This window comes from Blennius ocellaris, assembly GCF_963422515.1.
Source record: "Blennius ocellaris genome assembly, chromosome: 14".
NCBI lineage: Eukaryota > Metazoa > Chordata > Actinopteri > Blenniiformes > Blenniidae > Blennius > Blennius ocellaris.
In genome coordinates this window covers 22199838-22215786 of record NC_137663.1, presented here as the reverse complement: position 1 = coordinate 22215786, position 15949 = coordinate 22199838, and the positions used below count along the sequence as shown (strand labels likewise).

General features: G+C 41.5%; 1 protein-coding gene across 1 annotated transcript in view; it reads right to left on the bottom strand.

Annotated features, from left to right (window-relative positions):
• Positions 1–2000: 2000 nt before the first annotated feature.
• gabra3 (gamma-aminobutyric acid type A receptor subunit alpha3) overlaps positions 2001–15949 on the bottom strand; it is a gene marked incomplete at its 3' end in the record, with an annotated part of 73507 nt that continues 59558 nt past the window's right edge. The window contains exons 8-10 of the mRNA XM_080508916.1: positions 12508–12713; positions 2467–2505; positions 2001–2321 (exon numbers count right to left, since the gene is read on the bottom strand). Of these exons, the coding sequence (XP_080365042.1) occupies positions 2001–2321; positions 2467–2505; positions 12508–12713 (566 nt within the window). The remainder of the gene's footprint in view (positions 2322–2466; positions 2506–12507; positions 12714–15949) is intronic.

Sequence of the window (15949 nt, the reverse complement as noted above, 5' to 3'; positions counted from 1 at the left end):
TGTGGTTGGTGATATTAACAAACCTTCACAGAGGTCACAGCACAGTTCACTATTTCTCCTAGGCTTACCACTGAAGATACAGTTAGAGGAGATGGACTGCATGTTGGGATCTGTACTTTGGATTATAAAATAAATATCTAGCAAAAGAAAGCAACAGAAATGAGACACCATCTCAATAATGACAATAATAATAACAATTTAAAAATTTTTTGCAAAATCCAGAATGTGGTACAAAAAACACAGAGCACACTTAACAGAGACAAAAGCTGGAGACGCATGCCACTGCTCAAGTTAAATCACTTGTTGAAAAATGACTGGTTGGCCCATTACTTGCTCTCCATTGTGTTGGCAACAATTAGTTTATTGTTGGAGAACAAATCCAGTCTTTTTATTTCTTTTTTCCCCCTTTTCAATTCAACAAAATAGTTGCGGCAAGATTTGTCTCCGGTGATGATGGTGTCTCAGAAAGTTGCTTTGCTGTGACAGAATGGTCTTTGTTGTCATTTACAAAACACAAGAAGTACAACATATGCACACAATCAAATCAACAACAAAGTATAAAAAGGGCAGTTGTATAGTATGGATCAAAGTGTTGGCGGGACAGAAATGCAGAAACTGTGAGAGACGCAAATAAGACGAGCATCTGAAGGCTTCGGCATGCCTGTCCAGGATCCAGGCAAAGACAGAAGACGGGGAGTCCGGTAAGACGCTGCGTTATTTGCATTTCCATGGAAAAACGGACAAGGTGTGGTTCAGTCTGAGGTAATGGTGGCAGTTTGTTATGATTGCTCAGCTCACGGAGACGCCGCACCATGAGAAAACATAAATGCACGTGATAATTATCCTAGACTACGTTTGATCCTCTTTATCTCTTCTGCCCCGTAGCTTCACAGGCAGAGGTCTGCTGGCCTTCCATACTGATGGGCAATTTTACACTCTGTGGCCATGCCCGTGGGCCGGTGGTGTGTGAGGCACAGCCACATGCTGCAGTGGACACCAGTGGATGTTTGCATGTAACGTAACACACAGACCCCCCCCCCCCCCACCCCACCCCGCCCCCCCACCCCCCACTCCCCATTGTGCATATGTGTGTCGTAAATGCAAGCGTACGCATGTCGCAGCCTTTTCCTTTATGTCGTGTGTATTTACCAAGGCACATAGCTTCTCTGTCATCGAGCATACTCAGCCAGTTAAAACAATAAGAGCCACTGGACTAGAAAATGTACAGGCAGCCCCCATGAGACGTGAAAGCAATTCCAGATGATGCTGCACCGGGACTGTTGAGATTCAGCGCGCGCTGAAGGCCAGACGCTGACGATTATTAATGATGTTCCTATGGAACTATACAGGCTGCCCCCAGCTAACGGCACAGTAAAGCGACCAGCGAATGGGCGCTGCTGGCATTTTTCCCCCTCCCTCCCTCCCCCCCCCCCCTTTTTCCCTCTCGCATCACCGTGTGCGTGTGTGCATGCATGTTGTCATCTCTATGGAAGTGTCAAAGCCTTATCATCGGTAATGAGCTACAATGAAAACGCATGCTTGCTCTAACTTATCTTAGGTGAAGCGCAAACATGTCAAGTTAGAACACAACTCGACTACTCTACGAAAAAAAGTGGTAAGCAATCAAGATACAGCGAAGGAGTACTTGGTTAGTCATAACGGAGAACAGGGCCAGAGCTTAGTGTGGCAGGGGGCAGGTGGTGTAGGTGGTGGGAGAGAAAATCATAAATGCTACACAAACACAGACATGACGTGAGAATGTGCTTCCTCCAAAAGTCCACGACTATTATGTGAATCTACTGTATGTTCAAGTTTGCCTTCCACCTATACAGACGTGCAAAAATATCAAACGCTTAAGAAAAAACGGACGCACGAAACATGCGCGCACACACACACACACCCACACACACACGCACACACATACACACACGATAATATGTAATGGACTTGGCCTCCTGCGAACCGGTCTAACCAGAAACCACCCTGAGCCGCGGACAAATTCAGTTTAGGTTGTTGGCCTTCATGATCGCGGGCTTTCTGTTGACGTACGTGGCCCAGTAGCCTAAGTTGAAGATGAAGAACAGGACTGGGAAAATGATGCGTGAGATCTTGTCCACTTTGCTGACGCGGTTGTAGGACTTCTTGGCCTCTGTGTAGGGGTCGTCCATTTTATGCAGGTAGGAGTGTTTGGACGACACTGTGGGCGCGCTCTTGGAAATGGTCGTCAAGCCCTGGTCCTTGGCCACGTTGATGGCATAGGTGGTCCCGACAATGTTGAAGGTGTTGTTGGCCTTTTTCGACAGAGCTGCCGACTCTCTTCTCTGAAAAGGGAAAAAGAGGCAGTAAAGTAAAAGGTTGTCAGGCGCGAAGCAGCAGACTCAACAATACTTCCATTTGAACTCATAAAGAGGAAATAGAAGCAACACCACGAGACACGACACACACAAGAACAAAACAAAGCCTAACCATATCTTTAATCCTGGCCATGTTAGCCTGAAACGGTTCCTGAAAAGAAAAGTAGAAAAGAAAAAAAGTTTACCAATTATATTAAAATTACCCAACGCACAAACTCTATTCATCAGTGCCTAGCTGGAAGTACTTCTTAACATGTTACACTCTAAATACTGTCAAAAGTCAAATCTGCATCATACAAATCTCTGAATGCAGAAAAGAAAAGGTCATGATTAAAAAATTCATGACTAAATTATCAGGCTGGTAAACTTAAGAGGGAGGAAACAGGAACAGTTTATATATATATATATATATATATATATATATATATATATATATATATATATAAATATATATATAAATATTTATATATAAATATTTTTTTTTTTGCATGGCTGCAGAACCAGGGCGGACTGGGCCTCTGATAGTTCTAACAGCTGCAGCAGCAGCACAGAGAAACAAAGCAAAACAATGCCTGAAAACATGCCTGACAAACTGTATCAATGAGAGCAGCCAGGCCTCTTCAGGCAAACATCGTGTGATAAAACAAACACGACAAAAGGCTGCGTGTGATAACGGCGGCTGGAGGGGCCGCCGCCCTGCTACCGCTGGAGAGAAATCATTAGACTGTCTTTCATATTGAAATCGCACGGGAAGACGGGGTTTTATTTGCTAAATTGGTCCTCTCAGATAGCTAAACTTGCAACACTCGAGGATCCTGTCAGCCTAAGCGAGCACAGCGCGGCGCACACGGTAGACGTGGGAGAGCAAGTAGGGCACTAAGATTGATTACGGGGGGCAGAGTTTTAGTTTCCTGTGTGGCGCGCAGTCTGGTGCTGTGGTAATTTTCTTTTCACCATTCATCCCCACTGTGGCCACTTTAAAGATGCACAGCCAAACTAAATCAGTGTGTGTGTGTGTGTGTGTGTGTGTGTGTGTGTGTGTCACGTAACAGAGTTTCACTTTCACTGCTCCCCGTTTCCACTTTCCGCAACGGCTTTAATTTTTGCTCCACTTTTTTCCGGCTTCATTTAATTTCCCTCCCTCCTTTTCCCTTCACTCCATCTTTTTAATTAGCATAACTAATGTCCCCTTCTCCCTTCTTCCAAACTACTTCACGGTGGATCTCTTTCAGCGCGCAGCTCTTCACCAAATGTTTTGTTTTGGTCTTTGTCCTCAATATTCACACATGCTCCGAGATGTTCATTAGAGTGATGTTTTTCTTTTCTTTTCTTTTAATATTCTGCATGGTCCTTCATGAACTCAACAGGAGACCACTTTGCAGTATCACGAGTAAGAAGAAGTGAAATCATATTGGCAGGAGCTTTCAGAGGCGAGTCATTATTGTAGCACAGCCTCCGAATATTGGTCTGAGGTGATGGAGGCAGCAGGATTGAAGAGGATACACGCTTTCTCCTCAAATGAGTAGCACAACGCGATGAGTACGATCGTTTAAGCTCCTCTGCAATGACAGGAAAAAGCTTGTGGAGAGGCAGCAAAGCTGGCAGCTTTTAACAGAGGAATGGGGGAGCCACTCCCTTAAGGGTCTACTATCTCAAGTTAATTTGAACCGAGAGAAGGAAAGCGTCGCGCTGATGCCCCCAGATAACCAGATACTTTTCCATGCTATCGATTCCTCCGCATCTAAAGCTACCACGCGCCTCCTCTATCACAGCAACGGCTTGCGTCAGCAGTAAAGCGAATGACTACTATGTGTCATATGACCTTAATCATAGCCCTTAAACTCTGCAGTCTTTGGCATTAGAGATGTTCTTCTTCACAGTATCTTGACAAATGAGCTATGCAAAGCAATTTTCTGTCGCTATTTTGCCAGCCTGCCCTCTGCAGTAATTTATATAGGCTAATTATTGGGGATACCGTAAGCAGGAATTGGGCGTATGCATGTTTTTGTGAACATAATGTGACGCATCGGATGATTTACTGTCAGCCGATGAGTCTTCTGCACTATTCAAAGTCATTCGGCTGGCTGCAGGCACAACCCTCCCCCCCAAAAAAACATCTATTGACCTTGTCATTGTAACTTCGCAAATTGTTGCATCAGAATTTTTTTTTTCCTGACTGTGAGGAAGTGTCCTGGGGGTAATTGTGTGTTGCCGTGTCCCACTGTGTGGAGCTCAGTGTGTGCATGTGTGCATGTACCCGAACCCTCTGACAGTCTGTCCCTCTCTAAGATTGGCGATGAGGTGTTGGCATATTTAATAGCCTCAAGTATGTGAGCATGTGGGCGTATGAAGGGGCAGAATGGAGATGGGGAGCTACGATGCCCCCATCTCTCTGCCTGTTTATGCAAATATAACCACAATGTATTTAAACTACATACTACATTTTCAAGGGAACAATGGTCACTGTAGCTTGAGCTGATCGTGACAGAGAGTGTAACAGATTGTCAGACTCCTTTGTGAAACAACCAGAAAGTGAACCTTGATTAAACTTTTTTTCGCTACTATATATTAGTAGTTTGTTCACTTTCTTTGCATTTCTTCTCAAACCTCAGTTTCTAGAGAAATATTGTAAAGGTCTAGAACAGTGGTGGCCAACCATTCAGAGACCAAGAGCCATAAAAATGGCACAAAAAGAGGCACATCATACAAATGTGGTCTTACAAAAAAACTCCCTCACTCACAGACACAAAATGACATGAAATGAAAATACATACATAATGTATCATACATCTCCATATGGAAATACAAAAAGTTAGACAACAGTCGGAAAAGCATGGATTTACAGCATTTAACAGGAATAATTCCCCCTCAGTCCTCACAAAATATGCAGGGACCATCTGCAAACTGCAAACTGCAAAACCGCTACAACAGTCAAGACTGACACTACAAACTACATGCCACTATCAAATCAAGTGTAGTGTGATCAAGTGAAGGCCACAGTGATTCTGGTGACACTGCCATAAATACCAGTCACACTATTAGATATTTTTGTGGTATTTGTCTTCACTTTTGCAGCAGTTTGTAATTTGCAGATAGTCCCTGCCCTCTGGTCACACAGCTCATTCAGAACAATGTATTTTCTGCTGTTCCAAAGACAGCTATGTTCGACAAAAATGTGCTTGTAGCATATGGCCTACCTCACACCGATGGGAAAGAGGCATCCTATGTGTGTTGTGTACTTCTGTTAAATAATCATAATCCGTTATCGTTCCTTTATTGTTCTATTATCTTGTTCAGGCAGGTTTTGTTGTTAAACTGTGACAATGAGAGTAGGAGGGATGATGCTGATGTTTCACTGAGCTTTTGAGGCTAAAAACTCACACCAGGTATGAATGTTTAACTCAAGCACATTGGTATACATAATTAGTACTATGAATCTAAACGTAGAACTGTTAGATCTTTGGTTTTCTTGGAAAAACGTCCCTTTTTGGTGGTCGAATTGGGACATAGCTGTTACTCCCTGAGTGACATCTTCAGCCTTCAATTGCAACTTTTTAAAGCTGCCAGCCATGAATTGGGATTCCAGCATAGGGATGTGTCTTATGATTTAAGTCAAACGTCATTTAACTGACCTAAACATCCACCTCAATATAACTCAATCCAGCTCGATACCAGCACAAGCTAGCTCGAAGTCAAGGCTCCACTGAGTCAATGCACAGGAACTAGACACGTTATTCTGTGATGAATGAATGAAATGCAAGGATTCAACTTATTCACATTTTCTTTGGGGGAATTTGAATGGTTCTCTTTTCCCTTTTATTACAGCATCATATTATTTTTTTTTCCCGAAAAAAGCAATATCTCGATTCAGCCACGAATATAAAAATACTATTTAGTTATACTGCAACTGCTAAACTCCCGCTTCCAGTCATGATTGCTGCCAATATGTAGTCAAAGCACGGTTTAGGATGATTAGTCAAACATAACCACTTCAACTCGCCATATTATAAAGACTCTCCCTTGTTGGAACAGTCAGAGGACGATTCCCGAGAGGCAAATCATCAAGCATAACAGTGTTCCCACTTCAAACAGCACAGGTGTGGGAGGGGAAAAAAAAAATCTCATCAAAAGGGGTAATAACAAGATGCCTCCAGAAAAGCCCCCCCCACCCACTTGAATCCACAAAACTTAAAAAGTTTTGTTTTGCAAACACACAGCAGCAGCAGCAGCAGCAGCAGCAGCAGCAGCAGCAACTTTCCCCATTGTTCAGTAGAGAAGAATTGTCATTCTGACACACTACTGCGAGGATTGAAGATGACAACACGTGCTGTCTAAGAGATTATTGTACTAGAATGTCTGTAGGTGTAGTCATTTGTGGTGCAGGTGCGGATGCATGACAAACCGTGATCACTCCTCGGTTCCTGCGGAGAAAGCCGCGGCACAATCAGCCTCTGCCCCTGCCTCCGCGGATGGAAACGGCGCCTAATATCTAACACAGTAGTGTCCAATCAGGTTTCGCGGAGTGCCGGGAATACGCTTTCATTCCCACCAAAACTCCCCACCGGCTAATTTTCTGTAATAAGCGCACCTTCAGCCAGCGAGGGGAGAGCTAATTAGGTAGATCGCTTGTCAAATTGAATGTTAGACGACGAAGATAGGAGGAAAATGGCACAGGAGCTCCCATAACCAGCAAGGTAAATTAGTGTGCGAAGACTTGTCTACAGCTCACCATTTGAGACCGAAAAAAGATGTAGCCTTGGGGGGGGATGAAGTCATCGTTTGGTTCTGGTAGGAACTGAAACCCTACCTCTGATCACTGAAGACTGTGTTCTCAAAAAGACTTGCCGAGCTTAAGCTCTTGAATATTGCCTTTTGTATTCCCCCTCTTATTATTCCATCCCTTTTCCCTTCTAAGGAAGCGGTTTGTGTACCCGATCGCTTTGCTTTCCAGCAGCTCGTAGTAGCAGGGAGTGTGATGGGAGTGCCATGTCTCCCTCCGTGACCCCATTCTTTTTTATCTATTATGACAACTGCATGCTCAGCACAGCCCCTGAGAACGCAGTCCAGGCTGTTGCCATTAAGACAAGCCATCAAAAAGGGGGTGGAGGAGGAAGAAAAAAGAAAAAAGGAGGGAAGAAAAGAAAAGCCTCCACTCTGCAGCAATGTAACGCTGCAAATTATCCCCACCGACAGAAAAGTTCCCTGGCAGCAATATGCATTTTTCTGCCAATCACTCCGAGGACCAAATGTCAAGCTCTCTCTCTAAATATATATCTATATATATGTTTAAAAAAAAAAACCCTACAAAGGCTGTACCAATTGTGTCAAACAGTTTGTACATTAGCTGCAGAAAATAGATTTGTGGTACTGCCTGTCACGGAAGGAATGAGGCTCTTTGGGTTGTGTCTGTGCCTGATACGCAAGTGTTTTATGTGCCAGCAGCCTCGTAACAGCAAGGCTATTTAGTTACCGTCTTCAAAGTTAATAATGCTGCCGATGAGTTTCTCATGTTATTTCAAAAATCCCAGGAGGATAACCTTTTATCGTAGCCTTTAGTTAGGAGGCTTTATGGGTTTGAGCCTGAGCTCCGTCCATCCGGTGCTCAAAGTGAAAATGCACGGCTTTCATTGTGATGTAGGCGTCTGTTTGCACGACAGTGTTGCTCGGAGTCATTGACGACACAATGACTAATGCACATGCGCACTACGGCGTTAGTAAATCGTTCTTCTGCAGCGCGAGTAGATGGAGAATAACAACGGAGGCCTCCAGAGTGTCATGTCTCCCAGTCCATATGCTCCTAGGACTTGGTAGTTTTATAGTTTAGAGTCAATCTAGATTTGTTGTCTGTCCATAAAAAATGTCAGTCTATTCGCCATTGGTAATGTCTATTGTGTATTATTCTATGTGCATGTGTGCATTTTGATTACAAAAGATTACAAAAACAGCACCCACTAGTGGCCCTGCGGGAAAATTTAATCATTTTCAACATTTTTGTCATTTAAGCGTAAGTGGACATCGTTTTAAAAATGTTAATGGAATATTTCTATGAGTGTACTTGGCCAATAGTTCCCAGATTGTTTACATTTGCATCTGTCAAAGGTGAACGTACTACTCTTTCTAGAATCTACAGCATTTAAAAGTTGGTGACAGTGGGTGTGTCTGCCTGTGTGTTCTTTCTTCATAATGTTCTAGAGGTGAAAAGGAAGGGTCACTTTGAGAGCCTCCAGGGGAAAAGACATGTTGGAGCCACTGCTTTGGGCTCAAGAATCATCTGATTAGATACTATGTTCAAAGTTAATCATAACTGAAGAATTCTTGAAACAGTTTAAGTGTTCCATCCTTACTGTTATATGATAGAAGTACCTACGTTAAAATACCAGGTCTCTCTGAGTGCAGTGTGCATGTTCTCCCTCCAGGTACTCTGGTTTCCTCCCGCAGTCTAACAATATGCATGTGAGGTTAATTGGTGACCCTAAATGATCCACAGGTGTGAATGTGAGGGGTTGGGTTTCTCTGTGTGTTTGCCCTGTGATAAATTGGTGACCTGTCCAGGTTGTATCACCCATAGTAAACTGAACAAAAACCACGAGTGTCCCATGAGGTAAGTTCATGATAACTAATCCTTTTAGTTTTAGGCTCGTCTGTATGTTCCTGTGTAGAATGAAAGAAGCAAAGTTGTGCAAAAGAATGTGTGTATTGAAGAATATTTTTTTCTTCCTTCTTGGTTTTATACTGTTTGAAAGCTGCACACACATTTCTAATAGCAATTTATTTCTGAGAAGCATTATCTAATTAAATAATGTAACAAATACATATCTTAACTTTTGCTCCGATAGGTTATTGTGACATTCAGATATATAAGAATGGCTGATAGTTGTAAATTGATTTTGGTCATACCAACATCTAAAAGGGATGTTGAAGTAAAAAAAATTAATTAAAACAAACACTTGTCCATTAATGCAAGTCAGATATTTGTATGCATATAATTATCAGTTTAAGGATCTTGACAAAAATTCTTTACTCATTGTTCAGTAATGAACTATTATGGACACATGAGGCCGATTTAAAAAAATAAATAAATAAAAAAGCAGAAGCAATTATCAGATTATTTTACAGCTACCGTAGAAAGGAAAGAGGAGAACAGATTGAAGCCTGAAAAGCATCTTTATTTATAATGATGGGAAATGAGTGTATGGATTTTCTTAAAGACTTCAGAGGCCTTAGTCTGTGTTTTCAATTACTGAAGCAAACACTCCTGTTATTCTGGGCTGCTGTGATCAAATCAGTGTGAGAAGTCACCACTGTTGGGATTTTCTTGGCTATGATGATCTTTTTGCAGTTAAATGTAGTTTTCTGTCTGGTAAATGCTCCCTTTGTTAAGATAAGGATGATCCACTGAAAACAGAAACTTTCCACTGGAAACAGCGTGGAGCGTTTTATATAGAGCAAAAATATAATGTAAGCGTAATAATGAGTGCAGTAGTCTTGGTCTGTGAAAGCACAACGTGTCACTCAATCATGAAGTCAGCCCCTCTGAGAATATTTCTAGTGTAGAAATATGTCATGAAAATCCAAATTCCTGATGTTTGCACATTTATCTTCAGAAATTCTTTCCGAGTCAGCATCTTGAGCTCCACATGATTTTCAGTGAACTGTGATGACATTTCCCAGCAAATAGAATGTGATATAAGTTGTTCACTCATCTTGAACAAAACCTGGTTTGGAGCAGCGTATGTCTGCAACGTTAAGCGAGTTTGGAGTAGACTGACGAAGTCAGTTTGAAACTGCTGTGATGATGGTATAAACTGGATATGGCCAAGTACTTGATTTAAGTCACAGATCTTTTGATTTTCAACACATTTCCGGGCCGCAAACGGGAACAAAAATAACTTTACACAATGTTTTCAAGTGAAATCGCATTGTTTTTGATAATTGCATTTTGGGAAAGTTTCACGTTTATGTGAGTTTTGAAAATGATGTCTGTTTCTATGGAAACAGCGGAAACATTGAAGATGAGGTAGTTGGCATGCCAGGCCACGAGTTGGTGTTGTCGTGTGTATTTATAATAGAACCACACTCAACAGTGCAGACAAGAGAACAATATGCCATAAACATTAAGAAGAGTGACAAGTAAGTGAAAATGTATATTTTGAAGACAAAACATTTAACCCTTGACAATGATGCTGGAAAAAGCTACATGAGTATTCTTGATATGGACCTGACCCCATGCATTTCACTTCAGAAAGCTTTTTAAAACTCATCTTTTCTCCTCACGCAGCCTTTGACCTCAGTCCTCATGAATCCACTCTGTTCTCAGCCTTCAGAAAGAAGCAGCGGTGTACAGTAAGTGCATTTCTTTCTCTTATTCTTTAAAATGTCACCTTCCTATTTACGCCCGCACAGGTCTGATCACAAATCCGGTCTGATAAATGCTCAACACCACGAGTCCACAACACCACCGCTGGAACAAAGCACAGCTATTTGCCGGCATGCCAGAAATTTGAAGGAAATAGGCAGTGTCTGGGAACGATTTTTCATCTATTCCTCTTAAGTTAGACCACATTTACAACAGTAATGACACGTAATTGAATAAAAGTAACATAAATTCTTTAAAAGCACCCTTTGAAAATAGGTATTTCAAGTTTAATGACACTTTGGGATGCAAACAAAGTGTGTAATAGCAATGGAGGCACACGTAATCTTTCCAACATTTGAAATTTGAATTTAATGAGGTGTTTGCCAGCTCACTTGCAGTGGGTAATCAGAGGGATTTTATACCTCACGCCGCTCTGCCAAGTGTCCACAAATCAATCTCCTTCATTATTTGACATCCTTGCAACAAGATGCAGATATGCTAATAGAACTAAAAAAAAAAAAAAAAAAAAGCCAGGGTAAATCACTCATCAACCAATGCATGTAAATCTAAATATGTCTCTTGGCAGGAAGGGGACGTTTTATTTACGTTTCACAGTCGATGTCTCAGCACATTCAGAGAAACCTCAGTAGATCATCGTCACCCGATTCTGTCATTTATGTGATCCACTTAAAATCAGCTGAACAATTAATTTGTTCCTTTCATTAGTGGAACGAATGAGCTCTTTGAAGCAAATGCTGCAAATAAATTATTTGAAAACAAACATGAGCATTTGATATATTCAGCAGAGGACCGGGTGCTTAAATTTTCCTCATTGGTTTCCCTGTGCTTTGGCTGATACCATCCTGGGCTGCTAATCTTTTTTTATTTGATGTCATCACTTACAAAACATCATTGAAATCATAGTATATTTAAGCCCGGGGGTTACCAGGAGAAACACGTTGGGCTTTATTTATATGAACACATCAATTTTCATAGGAAAGCATTTTATTTGGACACATTCAGCTGGTTTATTCCAACTATATCCCCAGTCTTACAACGTGCATTTCTGCTCCCCTACCTTGATATAAATTCGCTCCGTTCCCTGCATCCTCATAAACATGGCACAAACAGCCCAGACGGGTGACCAATTAAAAATCTATAAGTTGTGATTCATCAGCGCTCGCGTTGTAAAGAAGTCAGCCTTGGGTGATTCATTCGGACTGATGCACTCTCTCTTTTTAATCAGTGAGCCTATAATGTGTGCGTCTAGATGTAAAGATGCCATCTTTTGTGCCAACACTGATTTCAGGATGGGAGTTGAACATATGCTGCCGTCGTAAATCAGGGCCAATGTCTCGGGGAGTTTACCTCTGTTTCTGCTCTCACTGTTCCGCCCCACTGTCCCTGTTCCATTTGGCTGGTAATGAATAAATAAAAGCTCTCTTTATAGTCTTTATGGAGTACTCCAGGCTGCGTTAAGGAGGGAACTTTCTATCAGTGTTTCCAAAGTGCAATTTCCCCTTGACGCGCCGCCACTGTGGAGTGATGACGATCTGAGCAAGTCGGCACACTTTTAACAATGTGATCGAATCAGAAATAATTTGTAATGTCATAGCCAGGAAAACATGACTGGAGGTTTAAAAAAAAAAAAAAAGAAAAGAAAAGAAAAGAAAAAAAAAAAAGGCATCATTTGGTTTGTTGCGGTGACGTGTTCGTGATGATTTGGAAGCGCAGGCATTTACACATCCAATGTTCAATTCTCTTACAATCAGCCTGTTTCAAATGAGAATCACTCACCCTTATTTCCATGCCCTCCTTTTTCCCATCCCACGCCCAGCTGCGTTTGGTGAAGTAGTTGACTGTGGCAAACTCAATCAAGGCAGAGAAGACAAAGGCATAGCACACGGCCATGAACCAGTCCATGGCAGTGGCATAGGCCACCTTAGGGAGGGAGTTTCTAGCACTGATGCTCAGGGTGGTCATGGTTAGCACAGTGGTGACCCCTGAGGACAGAATCAGAAGATTAGTGAACAGCAGGAGGAAACGCAAAACAAGAAAAGTTTATTTTTTCTTTAAATTTTTACAACTTGAGTCACATCTAGCTTATATTTTTACCATCACGGTTTTCAATTGTCATAACTTTTTACTTGTTTTTTTTCTTTCTATTTTGTAGAGCAGTGGTTTTCAAAACAATATCGCAACACGACATGGGACAAAGTGTGTGCGACCTCATCCTCCCACACTTTGAAAATCTTGGACGAGATCAGGGATGTCAGACACCTTTTATTTCAGGGGCCACAAACAGCCTAATTTCATCTTGAGTAAGCCGGATCGGTGAAAAAGTGCCATAATAAGCTATAAATTTCACACTTTTAAGTTTTTCCTTGCTGTGGCGCAGAGTATACATGAGTAAAATGTCTATATTTTCACAAAAAAACCAAACAATTGGTATCAAAAATTGCTACAATCTTGACAGTTAATTTTAGTGATGCTAACGGGTGCAAAATACAGTAAAATGTCTGAAAACAAACAACCCCCCAAAAAAACCTTATCCTGTAGCGGTTGCATTATGGGTGTTTTTACAAACTCACCCTGACAGCATGGCTTTGAGGCTAGTTTCATAACAATGAGGGAGTTAGCTTTCAGGACAGCATCACCAATATCTCAGCTCTGTCCGTGTCCTACTCTTAAGAAATTCTTTTTCTTTACATTTTTAACATTTTGCAGCCAGATTAGTGCCTCTTGCCGGCCGGTTTTGGCCCACAGACCTTATGTTTGACACCCCAGCCAAAGTTGAAAACCAAGTTGTGCTGCTTCAGTCTACCATAGTTATGAAGCAGAGACATTTGACAGGTTTAAATTCTCTACTTAAAATCAATCAAGATTTCATTCCGTTCTTCGAATTGGATTCCAGCTGAAGGTTATAACATTAGAAATGATGGCTTGGTCCACTGCATTGCAGAGCTTTACATAATGTACTGTATGAAATCAGAAAGTTGAGCCTCGTTCTGCTGACACAAATCAGTGATGCGTAAACATTGCAAGTACACTGGGTCAGTCCAGCAGGTTCAAACTACCAGGGACTGGCTTCTCAATGCAGTGAACCATTACCGGGGACGTTTCAGCTTGTATTTTTGTTCCAGCCAGTCGGATGCATGTGTCTGTGGAATTAGATTCCCTTGTAAAACGGAGTGCAGTCGAGATGAAACTTCCAAACTGTCTGTTGTTAAAAAAAAAAAAAAGTGTTTGCACTGATAAGACTCAAGAAGTAAAATTTAAAGAAAAAAAATAGGGGAAAACTTTTCATCAGCTCACATAAACACATAATATATGGCCTTGAATAGATTTGAAAGCAGCAGGATTTTGTGCAGAGGTTATCGTAAATTAAAGTTGAACTCGGCGCTGAATGTGAAAATGAGCAGCAGACTTCCATTCACTGAAATTAATTAATCTGGAATTGATTCCCTTGACGTGAGAAACTTTGCGGATCATTCAACATCTCGGCTTTTACGGTCGGCGTGGCAGGGAATGAAATATCGCTCCAACAATGGTCGCCCATCCAGCCACATAAAAACAATCACTTCATCTGTTCCAGCCTATCTCGCCTGATGAAAGATGGATACACTGGGGGCTCTAAAAAGGAGATCCTGTGCTGGAGGACCGGGAGGTCAACTCATTTTGGTGAGTCATGTGTGAGAAATTAGAAAATGTGACACAAAGATTGATTGGTAACTGTTCACTTTGGGGACAGAGATGAATTTCCAGGTAATGCTTTTCACGTAACTTCACGATAAGTTTCAGCGTTTCGACTGTTTCTCTTTAATTAAGAAATTCATCTGAACAGACGGTAGTGTTTATGAGCGCGGTGATTAATTATATCGGTCGAGATGACGACATTGTGGTACTCGCAATAACAATGATGTTCTCTGTCAAAAAAAATCTTTGTGAAATGATTTAGGGATGCCCAGATAATGTAACTTCGGGGGCAAAGAAGGACAGAAAATGATTAATCGGTCATAGGTGCCAGAAAAACACATCATGTCCTTCAAAAAGAGAGATTCATTTTATTGAAGATCACAGATTGATATTATTTCCTACTACATGAGAACGTGTGTGTATGTGTGTTGGCGGAGGCCTGAAGGAGGTTCGGTTAATCAAAATGCATTGGTGTGAAGGCGTTGATGACCTTTTTTAACATTCCGAGTGGCCCTTTGCTTCACGTGCTCTTTGACATCTATTGTGCGAGCTTTGCTTTATTTCTTCCATGTGCGTGTGCTTCATTGCTAAATCAAAATGCTAATTATATTAAAGGGCACTTACGGGGATTATGCAGCACAATAACAACAAGCGAGAGGAAAAGGGGGGGAAATTGCATTCCATCTTAAAGGATAGGCTGTTTCACACAGACAGTGCTTCCAAACATGAATTGCAGTGGAAGAACAAATTAAATCATTATCATTCAAATAGGGAACACGTTGTTGTGTGTCACATCTGTAGACAGGAGACATATAAACGACTCAAGAAGTAATTCAATTTGCATTTGGATAACTTCCCTGTGGTAAAAATGCTGTAAGGTAAAAAGGCCTCTTTATTTCACTGATAGATGGTGGAAGGAACATTTGTGGGATGAGCGGGCTGAGCTGATTTTGTGGAAATTCTATCTATCGATCAATGCATCCCTTCTTCTGCAGAATTACTTCTCTTGCTCGGTAGGGGGGAAAAAATCAATTTCCCTGGGAAAAAAACCAAAACATCTCAAATAATAGATAATAGTAGTTTAAAATCCAAGTAAAGCAGAGCTGCAGCTTTGATTAATTTTGGGCTTCCCAAAGAATTTCACATGGAAAGAAATTGGACAAGGTTTCATTTAAGTTCATTATGCCCTTTGGTTGCACGTATTTTCTTTCCTCTCTTCAGGCAAGTAGGCTTTTACAACATACCGTTGACATGTTTTGACTGGATTCTCCCGCCTTCATTAGGAAAGACGTCAGGATGACGTTTCTGATGAAGACGGTAGAATCCAGTCACAACATGTCAAACGTATGTTGTAAAAGCCTACTTGCCTGAAGACAAGAAAGAGAAAGTGCTTGTACAAGCTTTATCGGAGGTGGGCTCGTTAAAAGCTCTCACTTCAAAAAGTGAGTCAGGTAAGTAAGCAGTTCATAATAAATAAGTCTGCAACTGTCATACCTTAGGCTTGAGGTTGATTTATTCAGATGAGCATTTACCTAACATTCAG